Here is a 17,806-nt window from a genome sequence, read left to right as displayed (position 1 = left end):
TTTCATTTAAATTATGAGGCAGTAAGAAAAATCCTTTCCCTATCTTGATGTAAATGCGAGTATTTTATATATACTGATAGTTCAAGTGATTTCATAGTAAACATTACTGGTCAATATGGTTCCTTCACATAGGAGCTTCAATCAACCCTCAAGGGAGTAGCAAAAAGGAACTGTTTACACTATAGGAATGGAAATTATAGGACCCAGGGCTGAGCCTTGCATCTTACAGTAACTAGATAAGTTAACTTTAGGCAAATCACTTGCTTTCTCTTGGCATCATCTTTAAAATGAGAGAGTTAGACTAAAGGATCTCCTCCAAGATTCCTTGTGGCTCTAAAGTTTATGAATCTGTTTCCAAGGCATTTCTACTGTTAGAAATACACCTAGGAATTTGTCAACAGAGTACTCCTGTAAGTGGAGCTTTCAGAATAGAGCCACTACTAAACCATACCCTTCCATGTCATACCATTTCATGCCATTCATTCATTTCTTCAGCATTTATTCATTCACTTAACAAATACCGTATTTACTTGTATGAATCCAGCCATTGAACCAAATTCACATGCAAGTTAGATACTGTGCCTTTTCCGCTTAAGAGAAAACCAAACCAAACAAAACAAAACCACTGTTTGAGAAATTGTAATTGAACAAATAGCAAATATTAATAAAATAACAAATGTAGATTCTAAGTACAGCTCCTGGCACATAGTAGTTGCTTAGCAAATGTTAATTCCTCCCTGAAACAAAGGGCAATTAAGCCAATGGAACATGTTCTGGGGGCTGCACTAATTGTATCACATAAATGCTACATTTTTGGTAATTTGTGGGTGTTCTTATAACACAATGGTGTAACATCATCATTTGTCATAGTCATTTAGCAACTTTCTCTTATTGTAAAACCAGACTTTCCTTTAACTTATTAATGGTGAATTCTCACTGATGCTACTGTAGAAGCTTGAGTGCTCACCATTCATAGAGGAACATTCTGAATTAAATGGCTTCCGTTCTTGATTTCTGTTGCGTCTATACTTTTCTAGTATTTCCCAAACACTCTGATGTTTATGTGCCCAGGTAAAGTATCATAATCAGATATTAGGAACAACAGATAATGAACTCAGAAAATTCTAGGAAGTCGTATATTGTTTTCATGTATCAGTTACCCAAGTAACAAGAGAGGTGTTTGCATTTTTGGAGGGGATTGAACAATGTTTGCTATGTTTTCATCACTTAACATATTACTTCATGTATGTGGGTCATTCCTACCGAATTACTAACTGGGCAGGTCTCAAAAGTGTTACTAATCACCTCAGTCCAGATATAGATTAGACCTTACAAAATCAATGTTTTCTGGATGTTTTTCTGTCTATAGCTACTCTTTCCTCTTTTTTTTTTTTTTGAGTCAGGGTCTTGTTTTGTCGCCCAGGCTGGAATGCAGTGGTGCAATCTCCTCACCTGTTAGGCTCAAGGGATCCTCCTGCCTTAGCACCATGAGTAGCTGAGACTAGAGGCACACACCACCATGCTTGGCTAATTTTTGTATTTTTTGTAGAGATGGGGTTGCACCATGTTGCCTGGGCTGATCTCCAACTCCTGAGCCCAAGAGATCCACCTGCCTTAGCCTTCCAAAGTGCTGGGATTTCAGGCATGAGCCACTGCACCCAGCCAATTCTTTGCTTATTTAAATGACAGAATTAGACATTGCCCAGAAGTTGGACCAAATTGGATTCCCACTAGTAAAATTTAAGTGGTAGAGCTTCTTGTCATACTGTCATACTTGTCATACTGTCTTTTATATTAATAATATATATATTTTCCATTCCCTTTGTCGCGCCCTAGTTCAGGTTTTAAATTATTCAATACCTGACTGAATATAATAGTGTCATAATGATGTAGACCAGTAAAGTATGAGCATTCCTTGGAGCAAATCTTTCCAGGGTGATCTGACCACAGATTAAGTGTTATTGGTATTGCTTTGTTGGTTGTATAGCCTTTCTAGAACTCAATAGGTAAGAAGATGAAGGAAGCCATATCTTTTCCTTGTATGCTACATTTGCTAAGTGATACAAAGAAGCCTCACATGACTGTTCCCTTACTGGTTAAAAAGTAGCCGGCTATATATTTTCATTTCTTGTGTGTTTCATAACATGATATAAATAGTGGAAAATTTGGTAAAATCTAAAAGCTATAATTGTCAGTATCATTGATATTGGAAAATATAATCATGACTGAACAAAATTGTATCTACTTGAGAATTTTCTGTTCTCCTCACGTGATTCTGGCATTTTTAGATGTTGTATTCATACTTAATGTTTTTCAAAGTTCTTCCCCACCCCCAATTTAGTACTGCCATATTTTTCTATCATTCTCTCCCATAACACTGTGTCTTCTGATACATTTTTAAAATTTCTTTTTTTTATGTACCCCTTGTTGTAGCCAAATCCTGTTTCCTTCTCATTAATGTCTTATATACTGCACTTTTCTTCTGGCCCCACTCCTAGCCATTCACACACATGGCCTTCATGCTAGTTCTGGTGTTTACTATTTAATGATTGAGTTAATGCTATAGTCTGTTAATGAATGATAGTAATAGCTAACATTTGTATGGCTCCTTGCAGATTAGAGAGTGAATCCTCAAGGTTTTTTTTTTTTATTTATATGTATGTGTATACATATATATATATATATATATATATATATATATATATATATATTTAAGACAGATCTCACTCTGTCACCCAGGCTGGAGTGCAGTGGTGCTATCTTGGCTCACTGCAACCTCCACCTCCCGGGTTCAAGCGATTCTCCTGCCTCGGCCTCCTGAGTAGCTGGGATTACAGTCACCTGCTACTACACCTGGCTAATTTTTGTATTTTTAGTGGAGACGGGGTTTCGCCGTGTTGGCCAAGCTGGTCTTGAACTCCTGACCTCAGGTGATGCGCCCTTCTTGGCCTCCCAAAGTGTTGGGATTACAGGCATGAACCACCACGCCTGGCTGTCAAGTTTTTTTACTTGAGCATTTTAATCAGCTTATTGTTATTCCTGTTTTAAAGATGACAAACCAGAGACTTTGAGAGTATCAGAGAATATTAATTAAAAGAGCAGTGACTAGGGCCGGGTCTTGCCTTTTTGATTTTTTTCATCTCTAGTACTTGGTATAGGTATAAACTTTTTTTTTCTTTCTGAATGAATTAAAACTTTATTATTGGCTCTTCAATAGCTTGATTCCAGGAACTGAATTTTGGCCATGACTTATATCACTATTCCAGTAATTTGTACCCTGGCTTGTTGCTCCCTGCACCTTAGTTACCAGCTTTGTTTACTGGTTAGTTCATCATTAAGCTTTCCTTGAACTAATATCAACAACCAAATAACACTTGTACTTGAAAGAAGTGGTCAAAGGATGTGATGCCTGTATTTAGAGGAAGAGCTGTCTAAGCAGAGGGAATCCAAATACAATAGCCCTGGAGTGGGAAATTCCCCAGCATGTTTCAGAAATAGAAAGCAGGCCAACATTGTTGGAATAGAGAGTAGGTGGGGAGAGGGAAAGGTGGGAGGAGTTAAAGTCAAGTCAAAGAGGTAACAAAATGTGAAGCTGAGATGTGAAGCTTGAAATATCTCCTGCAGATTGGGAGGGACACTAATAAAGTGTCTTTTCTAATGACCTGCCAGGTTACAGAAGTGGAAGATGAGGTCATGGAAAGCTTCTCAGATATAAGGGAGCTAAAATCGTTTATGTTTTAAAGAAGCATTCTCAGCCGGGCGCGGTGGCTCATGCCTGTAATCCCAGCACTTTGGGAGGCCGAGGCGGGCGGATCACGAGTTCAGGAGATCGAGACCATCCTGGCTAATGCGGTGAAACCCCGTCTCTATTAAAAATACAAAAAAATTAGCCGGGCATGGTGGCGGGCGTCTGTACTCCCAGCTACTCCGGAGGCTGAGGTAGGAGAATGGCGTGAACCCGGGAGGCGGAGCTTGCAGTGAGCCAAGATCGCGCCACTGCACTCCAGCCTGGGCGACAGAGCAAGACTCCATCTCAACAAGAAAAAAAAAAAAAGAAAAAGAAAAAAAAAAAAGAAGCATTCTCTACCAGACTTTAAAAAAAATTTCCGTCCTGATTTTGAATTTAACTATAGGAACAAAACAAAACAAAAAAAACTGACTTAAGGAAAGGCCAGGAACTCAATTCTGTTGAACAGCCTTCCTAAGAAAGATTTGCAATGTTTCTCAGGTACGTTTAGACTGACTTCATTAGGCTTGTCCACAGTGACCTTTAACAGTTACTTGCCGTGTTTTGATGGTGTTTTCCCAGTCCTAGGCTGATTTTGCTTTGCTTTTTTTTTCTCTCTGATAAACCCATTCCACTAAAAAAAAACCCCAAAAAACAAAACACTTGTAATCACAGAATGTTTAGCACAGAACCTTGTATATAGTAAGTAATCTTCATCATTTTATTAATATCTAGATCTCCAGTATTCAGAACAGTGACTAATTCGTGAGGCCTTCAATAAACATTTGTTGATTGACTCTCTAAATTTTTGTTATAAATCAAAGTAAATCTTTGTGATTGGGTCTCTTATACCTGCTGACATTATTTTCCTGAGGCCGACTGCATATCTGCTTAGACTTCACTGCCTGCTGCTTAACCTTATTTTCCTAATGTTCTCTGCCTACTGCTAGACCTACCTGTTTTTACCAGCTTGCATGCATGGATTTCTTCCCAGAGTTATGGTGCTTCTGGGACTCCCTAATTGTCAACAGCTAGTGTGTCTGTTTGATCTTTAGGTCTTACGTTTAACTGGATGAGATGCTTACCAAGACTGTGTAGAATTCTTTAAGAGCCATTTAGAGCTTTAAATTCTTTCTTAAAGATGATTTTCAGACTATGTTTGTAGTACATGGTTGTCAGCCAAGTATCAGCTAGATCTTTTGATAATAAAGTATTAGAGACAGTAATGTAATAGCCATTAATGGTTTCATAGTGAGCATTTTTGGTTTGCTTTCTGCACAGCTGCCCTTTTGTCATTGAATAAATTGTGGGAGAGGAGAGAGTAAAAAGGACAATTGGGTAAAACATAATCTTTATATGACCATTCCTGATAACAGCAAGAATAATTATGCCTAATTCCTTGAGTGAAACATGTTAAGTATATAGAATGATTTTGAATATTTCTGCTAATATATAAAGGAAAAGAAAGAATCAAGTGAGATTTCCAAGCTTTTAAACTAGAGTACATCTGAACCCTTTGTGAAACCGAAACATATGTTTATGCCCATTTTGTGGGTGTTGGTGCAAAACTTTCACTAGCTGCAACAACTAAATTTTTTAAAATGGTATTTTGTTGATCTTATCTGTCAGGACTGTAGGCCTCAAATATTACATTTTTTGTGGGAAAACAACTTTATGAGATAACTATTTACACTTAAAATAGCTTTAATTCCATATGTTAAATTTGATGGTCATCTTATTATGGCAAAAAAAGAGGAGGCTACCTGAATACATTTTTATTTTATTTTTATTTTTAGAGATAAGTTCTTGTTCTGTCACCCTGGCTGGAGTACAGTGGCACAATCATAGTGTACTGCAGCCTCCAACTGCTGGGTTCAAGCGATCTTCCTCAGCTGGGTTACAGACATTAGTCACTGTGCCTGGCCCTGAGTACATTTTTGTATTCTATGATGTGTGTATCATTTTTTAGTTCCTATTTCACAGTTTTGAAGTAATTTGAATTAGTGATTCATTGTAGAACTTCAAAGTTATTATCTGTCAGAATTAATTTTGTTCTTTTAGAATAAAGAAGTGAGATATGACAGTAGGCATCTATCTGACACACTTTCTTGTTGTCCCCAAGGAACCTCTTTTAAGTATTTCACCTGGTCAAGGAACGCAAAGGAGTAGGTGTTGATGTTTTGTTTAAGTGGAATAGCATTCAATAGGTAGGGGCAGGAGGGAAGAATTGACCAATTGTTTCCAAAATGGATGTAAGAACCTAGGCATGCAATATAAGCTACTAATTTATCTGTTTAAACTGGAAACAAAGATTTTTAGATACTACAGGGTCAAGATAACAAAATTTTAGTTATTCTTAATGGCACCTTCTCCAGTGCTGTATTCTTTTTTTATAAAGAAGAAGTTCAGTTAGGTAATTAAAATTAAGTGGATGTTTGACCTGAAAAAATAGAGGAGGCATTCCTAAAAGATTTGCTGTGTTAATGGTTTCAAAACAAAAAAGAAATACACTAAAACAGGTGCTTTCAAATTCAAATTTCAAAATCACTGGGATAGGTCCTCCAGAATGATTGAAGGCTGAATTCATATTTGTTTGTTTTAAATGAGATTGTTAAAAATTTCATAAATGCATGAGAGATTTTTGGTACTCTGGAAAACTGTATAACATTTATTAAAATCTAGAAGTAGTTTCAGTGCAGCATTTTGAAGCAAAATTAAGTATCATATCTTTGAGGGCTTGACGTGGGACTCAGGTAGTTCAAAAGTAGGTATTTGTAAAGAGTTATTGCTCTAATTATGGAGATGCATTAATTGTAATAGATATATTGCTAATTAATTTTTTTTCTATTTTTTTGAGACAGGATCTGGCTCTGTCACCCAGGCTGGAGTGCAGTGGTGCAACCTCAGCTCACTGCAACCTCCATTTTCTAGGTTCAAGCAATCCTCCCACCTCAGTCTTCTGAGGAGCTGAGACTACAGACACATGCCCGGGTAATTTTTGTATTTTTGTAGAGACAGGGTTTCACCATGTTGCCCAGGCTGGTCTTGAACTCCTGAGCTCAAGCGATCTGCCCACCTTAGCCTTCTGAAGTGCTGGGATGAAAGGCATGAGCCACCAAACCTGGGCGCTAATTACTTTTCAACAAGTCCTTTCATCCACTTGATGGTAGAGTAGGCATAAACAACCATTCAGTTTGTTATTCATCATGGGTCATTATTCTTAGTGACTAGTCAAACATTTAAATATCTTTTGCATCATAATGTCTAGACAACAGGCAGGAGAAACATCATGTTGCCATGTGCTTGGATTTTACAAGTGTCTATTAAAATACCATTAATCATTGTACTTATTGAGAATATACATTTTTTTTACCTTAAATTTATTATGTGTTCTTTGGATGTTAAAAATATAGCAGCATGCAGGGAACTGGGGCTCACGCCCCCGTGTAATCTCAGCACTTTGGGAGGCTGAGGCGGGTGGATCACCTGAGGTCAGGAGTTCGAGACCAGCATGGCCAATATGGTAAAAACCCTGTCTCTACAAAAAAAAAATTACAAAAATTAGCTGGGTGCAGTGGCATGCACCTGTAGTCCCAGCTACTCAGCAGGCTGAGGCAGGAGAATCTCTTGAACCCAGGAGGTGGAGGTTGCAGTGAGCTGAGATCGTGGCAGTGCACTCCAGCCTGGGTGACAGAAGGAGACTGTTTAAAAAAAAAAATTAGCAGCAGGCCAGGTACAGTGGCTCATACCTATAATCCCAGCACTTTGAGAAGCTGAAGAGGGAGGATTGCTTGAGGCCAGGAGTTCAAGATCAGCCTGGGCAACATAGCAAAACCCCATCTCTAAAAATAAAAATAAAATACATAAAAATTAGCTGGGCATGGTGGTGCATGCCTGTAGTCCCAGCTTCTTGGGAGGCTGAGGCAGGAGGGCCACTTGAGCCCAGGAGATTGATGCTGCAGTGAGCCATGATCACGCCACTGCACTCTAGCTGGGGTAACAGAGGAAGACCCTGTCTTTAAAAGAATAAAAAATAAATGTATACGTGTTATATTTTTAAAACAATTTGAATGGTATTTATTAAATTGCTTACAATGTGCAATATATTGTGGTGGATTAAAGAGAAGCACTATAAGGCATAACATTTCAAACTTAAATATGTATTCCGGTCACCTATGGATCTTGTTAAAATGCAGATTTTAATTTATTAGGTCTGTGGTGGGGTCTCAGACCACCGTTTCTAACAAACTCCTTGGCTGATGCTCCTGTTTCTGGTCTGTGTATCAAGGCTATAAGGTATAGATTATATCATTAAACAGTTGGCATTCTTATTAAAGAATTAGTGTTTACCCACATAAAATATTTAAATAAGACTTTAGGATAAGAGGTGGTTGAGAGCTAAAAGAGGCATGGACAATATCTAGTTTAAAAGTTGAGGGGAAGCTGAGATCATTATGGACAAAAAGCAATTAGGGCCTGCTTTATGGCAAAGGCAAGGTTTAAGTTAGGCCTTGAAGAGAGGCAGGAATTGGTGGAAGGGCAAAAGGAAAAACTTTACAGAGAAGGCGAGCAGTGGTAAACACCAAGATGAATCTGAATGAGGGTGGTGACATTTTAGGACAGGGAGAATTCTCTCTCTTTCCCTCCCTCCCTCCATTCCTCCAGGGTATGAGAACATTGCAGGGGAGAATTTTGCAGGGGAGGAGGAAGAGAGAGAGAGAGCTGTCTTATTTTCCAGTATATAGAGGTTTTTTGTTGTTGTTTTTTAAAATTTATTATTATTATTATTTAGATGTTTCTATTTTTATTTCTAGTTTAATTCCTCTGTGGGCAGCAAAAAAACTTGGTATAATTTCAGTTCTCTGAATTTGTAAGACTTGCTTTATGGCTCAGCATATGGTCTGTTTCAGTAAATGTTACTTGTGTGCTTGAAAAGAATGTGTGTTCTACAGTGGTTGTGTGTAGTGTCTTATAAAAGTCAAATAGGTCAAGATAGTTAATAGTATTGCTTAAATCTTTCATATCTCTTCTAATTTGTTTTTTGGTCTGCTTTATTAGTTACTAAGAGTAGTGAGTTAACATTATGCAACTATGATAATGGACTTACCAGTTTCTTTTGTTCTGTCAAATTTTGCTTTTTAGATTTGATATTATTAGGTGGAGATAAACTCAGTTTCATTATATTTTCTTCTTTTATTGATCCTTGTATTAGTTTCCTACTGTTGTTGTAACAAGTTACCACAAACTTAGTGACTTAACACAAATTTATCTTATAGTTCTAGAGGTCAGAAGTTCAAAATTGGTTTTACTGGGCCAAAACTAAGGTTCTCCAAGGGCTCTATGGGAGAATTCCTTTCCTTTCCTTTTCTAGCTTCTAGTGCTGCAATTCTTGCATTCCTGGGCTCATGGCCCTTCTTGCATCTTGAAAGTCAGCAGAGGATGAGCGCGGTAGCTCACGCCTGTAATCCCAGCACTTTGGGAGGATAAGGCGGGCAGATCACCTGAGGTCAGGAGTTCAAGACCAGCCTGGCCAACATGGTGAAACCCTGTCTGTATAAAAATACAAAAATTAGCCGGGCATGATGGTAGCCTGTAATCCCAGCTGCTTGGGAGGCTGACGTGGGACAGTCACTTGAACCTGGGAGGCGAAGGTTGCAGTGAGCCAGGACCGCGCCATTGCACTCCAGCCTAGGCAACAGAGCGAGACTCTGTCTAAAAAAAAAAAAGCCAGCTTCTTCAATTTTTCTCTATTTCCAGATTCACATTGCCTTGTCTTTTATAAGGACTCTTGTGATTAGATCAGGCCTACAGAGATAATGCACGATAATCTCTCCATCTCAAGATCCCTAATGTAGTCATATCTGCAAAGTCGCCTTTGTCATATAAATTAACATATTCACAGGCTCCAAGTATCAAGGCATGGCCATTTTGGGGCTGGGATGAGATGATAGACATTATTATCACAATTCTGTTATCATTATGAAATATTCCTCTCTATCTTTGGTAATATTTAATACTACTTCTTCTTCTTTTTTTTTTTTTTTCTGAGACATGGTCTCACTTCATCGCTCAAGCTGGAGTTCAGTGGTGCAGTCATGGCTCACTGCAGCCTCAGCTTCCCAGGCTCAAACAGTCCTCTCACTTCAGCCTCTTGAGTAGCTATTTTTTTCTGTTTTTTATTTTTATTTATTTATTTATTTATTTATTATTTTTTTTGTGTGTAGAAACGAGGTCTCACCATATTGCCTAGGCTGGTCTTGAACTCCTGGGCTCAAGCGATCCTCCCAACTCAGCCTCCTAAGGTGCTGGGATTACAGATGTGAACCACCAAACCTGGATCTTTCTTATTTGCTTAAGGTTCATTGATTCTTACATCTGTAAGCTTGTCTTTCGTTAGTTTTGGAAAATTATTGGCCATTGTACTTTCAAATACCGCTTTTGGGCTGTATTTTGGGCTGTGATTCATACCTGTAATCCCAACACTTTGAGAGGCCAAGGCAGGAGGATTGCTTGAGACCAGGAGTTAGAGACCAGCCTGGGCAACATAGGGAGACCCTTAAGACAACAACAACAACAACAACAAAAAATAAAAATAAAAAAGATTAGCTGGGTGTGGTGGCACACACCTGTAGTCCCAGCTACTCAATAAGTTGAGGTGGGAGGATCACTTGAGCCCAGAAGGTTGAGGCTGCAGTGAGCCATGATCATGCCACTGTACTCCAGCCTGAGTGACAGAGTGGGACCCTGTCTCCAAAAAAAAAAAAAAAAAAAAAACCAACAAAAGCCCCCACAACTATTGCTTCTGCCACATTCTCTTGTTCTGGGACTCTAATTATACATGTGTTATATGTTGAGAGCATGCCACTTCTCCCTTATGCTCTGTTCTTCTTCTTTCTCTCTGTGCTTCATATTGGATATTTTCTATTGATCTGTTTTTGAGCTAACCAAACACATCTTCTTTGTCCAAGCTGCTATTAAACCTATTCAATGAGTTCCTGATTTCAGATACTTTATTTTTTATTTTGAGAATATGCATTTAACTATTTTTATAGGTTCAAATTTTCTCTTGAAATTCTGTATCTCTTTATCAGGGGTTCCTCAATCCCTGGACCACAGACTGGTAACAGTCTGTGGCCTGCTAGGAACTGTTACCAGTCTGTGGCCTGCTAGGAACCAGGTGCACAGCAGGAAGTGAGCAGCGGTTGAGCCAGCATTGCCCCCTGAGTTCTGCCTCCTGTCAGAACAGTGGTGGCATTAAATTATCATAGGAGTATGAACCTTATTGCAAACTGCACATGTGAGGGATCTAGGTTGTGTGCTCCTTGAGAATCTAATGCCTGATGATCTGAGGTGGAACAGTTTTATCCCAAAACCATCATCCCCCTCCACCCAACCCCCCGACCATCCCTGGAAAAATTGTCTTCCACAAAACCAGTCCTTGGTGCCAAAAGTTCGGGGACTGCTGTTTTAATAAACTTTTTATATTTTTTTCTTCTCCATTCTTTAATGTATTTGTAAGTTTTTTTAAAATCCTCACTAGCTAACTACAGCATCTTGATCATCTGGAGATTTTTTTTCCATTATCTGTTTTTTTCTCTTGATTATTTGTCACGTTTTCCTTTCTCTATTCATATGCCTTGATGCTACTGATTTTATGCTAAATATAATATGTAAAAGGCCAATTGAGAGAGATTTTTGTTTGTTTTTTGGAATGGGCATGGGTTAAGAGAGATTGAGAGTCATTGTGAATAGGAACATGAGGATAGCACCTTGTTGCTTGTGAAGAAATTGAGTAGGGGAATATTTGTTAAAATGATAATGGGATTTTCTGTAGGACTTTCTGAGAGATTGAGCAAACTATATGATCTTGAGCAAGTTACTTAACCCCTAGAAGCCTTGGTTTTATCTTCTGTAAAATGAGATAATTATAGTATTTATCTCACAGAGTTACTGAAAGGAATAAATGAATATTTCTGGTAGCATAGTAAGGGTTTGATATATTACTTATTGAGGATTGAGAGTAGACTATTGGATTTGGTTATATGATAAGTTGTTAATGTCTTTGACAGTGGGTTTTCAGGGATGGGTAGAGACAAAGGCCTGAGTAAAGGAGGTACAGGAGAGAATGAGGAATTCAAAACAGCAAGAATAAGCCATTGTTTTGAGATTGTCAAAAAGGATATTAGAGAAATCTGGTAGCCAGAGAGAGACATGAAGTTCAAGGATAAGTTTGAAACATTGTAATAATTGTAATTACAATAAACTTCACAGTAATTTTATATAGTAGTACTATTTTGACCCCCACTGTAAAAATGAGAAATCTCTAGCATAAAGAGAGGAATGCAATTCTAAAATGTTTGTGTGCTGAGAATGATCTACTGGGATGGGAAGAATCGACAATGCAGGAGCTGGAAGGAATAATTCTAGGAGCAAAATATCAAATAAGTGGGAAATTATGGAATGCAGTTCACAAGTGGGGAGAGAGTGACCTTTAACAGGAGCAGGGAGTGTGCATTCATTTTAACAATATTGAAAGCAAAGTATATGAGTAGATTTTGGAGTGGGAAGATGAAGTTTTATTCTGGTAGTTTGTATTTGCTCACTGAAGTAAGAAACAAGGGAATGAGCTGAGCATGAGTTTGGAGGTATTGTAGAAGAAGCAGTAAATTAGTTATTTTGGAGAGTGGGTTGATTTGAGATGATGAATGAGTCTTTCAATAGTGCTGAGGGCCCATTCAAGTTTGTGGTCATACACGTAAAGTGGAGATTGTGGAGGCAGGAGAGAAAAGGGAGGCAGGAAGCTTGACATCTTTGAGAAAGAACAAAAGATGAATTAACATGGTGAAGCCAAGAAAGGAAGAAAACAGTCCTTCCCTTGAAAAGGTTAAAGTATACCTGCCAAGTTAGACGATACACAGGGAAAAGGATACATAAGTAAGCAAATGATAAATGCCAAATCACCTAGAACACAGGCTTTGTTCCTTCACAGGAGGGAGTGAACATTTTGGGTGACATGGATGGCTTTAGTGGGAGGTAAGCATTAATTGGACATTAAAGTATGTGCAGATGCCAAAAGAATAGAGAATCATTTACCAACTCCCTGGTTCCAATACTGTGCTTTCTTTTATTTAGAGCCTTTGAATTTCCTATCTGTTGATTCTACTTCTTGTGGCATTGGGCAGATAGAGACACTGATGCGTCCGTTTCTGTCTGAAGATAATACAATGTTATGGTTACCCACAAAGGAGGTATAATCACACTGTAATGACCTTGAAATGTTTTCACTTTTAAATAATGTATCAAATATATTGCTTGAAAATTTGTTAAAACTTGAAAGTATTATTTTGTGTTTGTTTGGCTTTTTTTTGGAGGAAGTGGGGTGCTGTTAGAGAATAGAATAATATTTTTTGGTTTGTTTGTTTTCAGACTCTGTTCTGTTACTTCAAATTTTAGTTGAAATTTACAGATGTGTTTTGAATGTTCTAAGCTTTCTTTGACTTGAACATGAAGGGTGGGAAGGAAGGAAATCTGCAAAGACATGCTTTATATATAAGCTAAAGGGGAAATTTTCTTCTACACAAAATAAAATGTTAGTCACACATATAATGATGGGTTTGTAACTGTCTTGTTACTATTTTGTCCACTACTGAGTGACTTTATTATTTTTCTTATTGCATTTTTTTTTCTTACGGCCTAGTTAAGAATGACCAACTTCGTGTTTTTAGTCATTTCAGTGAACAGGCAGTCTTCTGTTTCAAACAGAGAAATGTCTGTTAGTAAGAAACTTGCAACAATAATGTAGGGCTTTTTTTAGTGGTTTGTTTTGGAACTTTATATACACTTTTTAAAAGCAGCTGCAAGGAAAAGTGTGTGTAGGTTTTTGTTTCTTAAATGTTAATGTAAGGGATATTTAAAGAACTATATGAAGCTTTTTAACAGTGCTTTATTTGACTTTTACTAGTTAAATATTTCCTGCACTGTAGTTTTACTGTAAGATGGCAACAATTTTACATAAACAAAATTTTTCTTACAAATACTTTTTTTAATGTTGCAATTATTTTGGCAAAGATACATTTTTGAAAAATAAATTGCATTTATTTTTCTAGTTAATCTCTTACTTTAAAAATAGCATTTAATATTAAATTTAAAAAATAAATTCTCTCTTTTTTTTTTTTTTTTTTTTTCTGATGGAGTTTTGCTCTTGTCATCCAGGCTGGAGTGTAATGGCGCCGTCTTGGCTCACTGCTACCTCTGCCTCCTGGGTCCAAGAGATTCTCCTGCCTCAGCCACCCAAGTAGCTGGGATTACAGGCGCCCGCCACCACGCCCAGCTAATTTTTGTATTTTTAGTAGAGACCTGGTTTCACCATGTTGGCCAGGCTGCTCTCGAACTCCTGACCTCAGGTGATCCATCTGCCTTAGCCTCCCAAAGTGCTAGGATTATATGCATGAGCCAGTGCCTGGCCTTCAAATATATTTTTACCACATGAATAGCTTTAAATTCTCCATTATACACTTTAATGGCTATTCTACTATATATTTTTTTAGTTTGAAAAAAAAAGCCTTAGGAAAATTTACTTTCCATAGACAGAATTTGTTTAACATTGTGCATTTGAAATTTGTATTAGTTCAGCAAGGAATGTATACTATTTGAAATATTATTGATACTGCTGAAATAGTATGAAGGTATCACTAATTTTATATTTAATTTGCCAAGACAAAGAACTCTTAAAATTCCATTATTTTCTTGATATAGTATTTATATAAAATTCTGTTTTGGAACATGTTAGAAGTCTCATTTACTATTAAGTTGTAGAAAGCATATTTGCATTGATTATGATTACGTGTTTTTACATTGCTACCTATATAATGAAACAGGATGGTAGTATTACATTGCAAGTAGATGGCATTTATGCTAAATAGCGTTATCTCAAGGGAAAAGAGGATTTTTATATTTAATGTCCCCAAATTCTTACTGTATATTTCTCAACTGCTTGTGGATGTGTTTTTTACTTATGAAAAAGAGTAACAACTCAGATTATCTTAAGCACTACTTACAGTAGTGAAATGAATACCCCAAATATGTTACTGTTTCTTATTAAAAAATATTTTGAGAGGAGCTGGAAAATGCAGTAATTATTCCACATTATTTTTATTTCTAATCAAGTTACCATTATTTTCTCATCTTATTTGTTAATAAGGTCAGTTGGAAAAGGTAGTCTTTCACCATATGTCAGTGGCGCCTACATTTTAGTGTGTCTAAGAATCTCCTGGACCTAGGCATGGCAACGCATGCCTCTTACCTCAGCTACTTGGGAGGCTGAGTCAGGACCATTGCTTGAGTCTGGGAGTCAGTAGTGCACTTGGAGGTAGTAGAGTAGCATGATTTTGTCTGTGGATAGCCACTGCACTCTAGCCTGGGCAACATAGTGAGACCCTGTCTATAAAATGAATGAATAAAAATAAAAAAGAATCTCCTGGGTGCTTGATAAATATGTGGATTCCTAAACCCACTAGAAATTCAGAATTACCAGTCTATATGATTAGCAAGCTCGCAGGTGATTAAGATGCATTTGGTCCTTTGAGAAACTTTTGACAGGTAGCAGTTCTTTAACATTAATTCAGTTCTCATTCATATTAACTCAACATTAATTTCAACATTAACTTAATTTTCATTAAGTCTTCAACATAGTCTTAAAGAAGTAAGACTTTGCTACTAAGCTGAGATTGTTTCACTTAAAAACTTACATGAAAGTATTCTAGCTACTTTAATAGCTTTGAAAGTTAAAATAATGAGTTCTCATGTTTTAGATTATAATAACATGTTTGTGTAGAGTTCTACAGTTTAATAGTCACTATTACATCTATTGCCATTTTATCTTCATAAAAAGCCTGTAAGGTAGGTAAAACAGGTATTATTACTTTCATTTCATGTACTGGGAAACAGGCTAATGAAAGTTAAGTAACCTGCCCTAGGTCATGTAGCTAATAAACAGCTGAGATTCACTAGAACATAAGTCTTGACTCCTAGACCCGTGCTCTTTCCATATCAAACCATATTAAGTTATCTAAAATTGAAGCATTGAAAAAATGTGTGTGCATGTTTAAATATGTATGTGTATATGTATCACACTCACATGTATATACAAATGTATCATCAGAAATGATTAAACTTTTTGTAATTAAAAACTTAGTATGCTGATTAGATTTTGACATTTTTAGACAGTAAACATGCTTTGTCTTACAAACTGTAGACTGTGAGTTCCATAAGGGCATGTACCGTGTATTGTATATCTTGGTATTCTCATTGCCTAGCCTAGTGTCTTGCATAGAGCCCCCAGGTGTTCAACGGTTTGATGAATGAACAAATGGGTAAATGAATGACTGTTAGGTTTTTTTTGTCAAGGGGTGTTTAAAGGTTTTTGATGTGTATTTTTGTCTCAAAGTGGGAAAGGTTCATTACTGAGCTCTTGACTTTTAAAAAGTGGGGATGACACACATTCTTGAATTATGAGGACATGTAGTGCCAGTTCTCACAAGCAGATGCCAAACACTGCTTCATGAACCAGCACAACAATCATATGATGGTAGTAATTTCTTCTCTTGCAATGTGTTATGACATATTTTACAGTTTTTAGTTATATACAGGTACTTTTTTTTTCAGTAAATATAATGCAAGGGTGTCCAGTCTTTTGGCTTCCCTGGGTCACATTGGAAGAAGAAGAATTGTCTTGGGCCACACGTAAAATACACTAACACTAATGATAGTTGATGAGCTAAAAAAAAAATTGCCAAAAAAACTAATAATGTTTTCAGAAAGTTTATGAATTTGTGTTGGGCCACATACAAAGTCATCCTGGGCTGCATGCGGCCTACATGTTGGACAAGTTTGATATAATGTATGTTACTGGGTAAAATTAAATTCTGAGTAGAGGAGAAAGGGGCTCCTCTTATTTTATTATTTTAAAATTATTTATTTATTTGTATAGGTATGTATAATACAGGTGTCTTGCTATGTTGCCTGCCTAGGCTGGTCTCATACTCCTGTCCTCAAGCAATCCTCCCACTTCGGCCTCCTGAGTAGTTGGAATTATAGGCATAAGCCACCAAGGCTAGTGTACTATTTATTGTAGAAATACTTTAGAACCCTTTAGAGGACATCTTAAAAAATGTTTCTAAACCTAACAAACTTTTAAACTACCATTACGGCTTTCTCCTTGCCTTTCTTTCTAGAAATACATTGATCCAACTCCTGTTCTACCCAAGTTGTGGTGGTGGCTCAGAAAGATTTTCATTATTCTGTTATCTGTTTAGAAGATATCCTTTCATGTAACACAAAATAAATCTGTTGGTGTCTCTTCCTAATTGTATAAAATTTCCTAAGAGGCACAGTCACCCTTTTTATCTTAGAGCCAGATTATCCCTTTTTCAATTACCCAGAATGTCCAAATATACAGTTTTGATAGGCCATAGTTTTGTTTGATTTTGTTTTTGTTTTATCAATATATTTAATTTTCCTGTCTGGTAGGAGTAGGAAGAATGCATGAATGCAGTCTAATTTAGTCTATTTCTCTGCATACTTGCAACTTGTAACTAGTTTGGTAAGGAATTATATTGAATCAGTGGTTCAAATGAAGTTTTGGATAAGCTGTGGTTTTCATGTATTTCTACAGTTCTTCTTTTTTAAAAAATATTACATATAGTTGTTAAGTGCATTCATTACCAATCCTGAAATCCCATTTCTAAAAGGCAAATGTCTAGCAAAATACTTTTTCTTGAAAAGATTGGAGAAGAATTTAAGTGGAGGCAACATTAAACACTCCTCATGAAGACATGCCTTTGATAGATGTTCTGGGTACTGGTTTTGATTCAGTTTTTGGTGCTTAGCCAAGCATTCCTCCCATGTACTTTCAAGTTCTTTCTGGCCACACTGTGATTTTGCCTCAGTAAGTATCTGTAGAATCATGGGAACTTGGCCTTTACTGTTGTTGATAACATTTTATTGTGAACACCCTTTAATCTTTGGCATACTAAAATTTCATCTAAAGCATTTTTCAGCCTAGAAATGTTTTTTGTTTTT

The 17,806-nt window shown here is 36.9% G+C and overlaps 1 protein-coding gene across 12 annotated transcripts in view; it reads left to right on the top strand.

Moving 5' to 3' along the window:
- The window catches only part of KIF21A (kinesin family member 21A), a 155,387-nt gene that overhangs the window by 24,020 nt on the left and 113,561 nt on the right, over positions 1-17,806 (top strand). Inside the window, exon 1 of one of the 12 annotated variants that reach the window (XM_054527106.1) lies at positions 6,589-6,718. The exons of the other annotated variants lie outside the window; for them this stretch is intronic. Within the exon in view, the coding sequence (XP_054383081.1) occupies positions 6,711-6,718 (8 nt within the window). The 5' untranslated portion in view covers positions 6,589-6,710. Of the gene's footprint in view, positions 1-6,588; positions 6,719-17,806 lie in introns of those variants that run through there. 12 annotated transcript variants of the gene reach the window in all.

This window comes from Pongo abelii, chromosome 10 (assembly GCF_028885655.2).
Source record: "Pongo abelii isolate AG06213 chromosome 10, NHGRI_mPonAbe1-v2.0_pri, whole genome shotgun sequence".
Taxonomy (NCBI): Eukaryota; Metazoa; Chordata; class Mammalia; order Primates; family Hominidae; genus Pongo; species Pongo abelii.
Note: the sequence above shows the minus strand (reverse complement) of the source record. Positions and strands in the feature narration are given on the sequence as shown.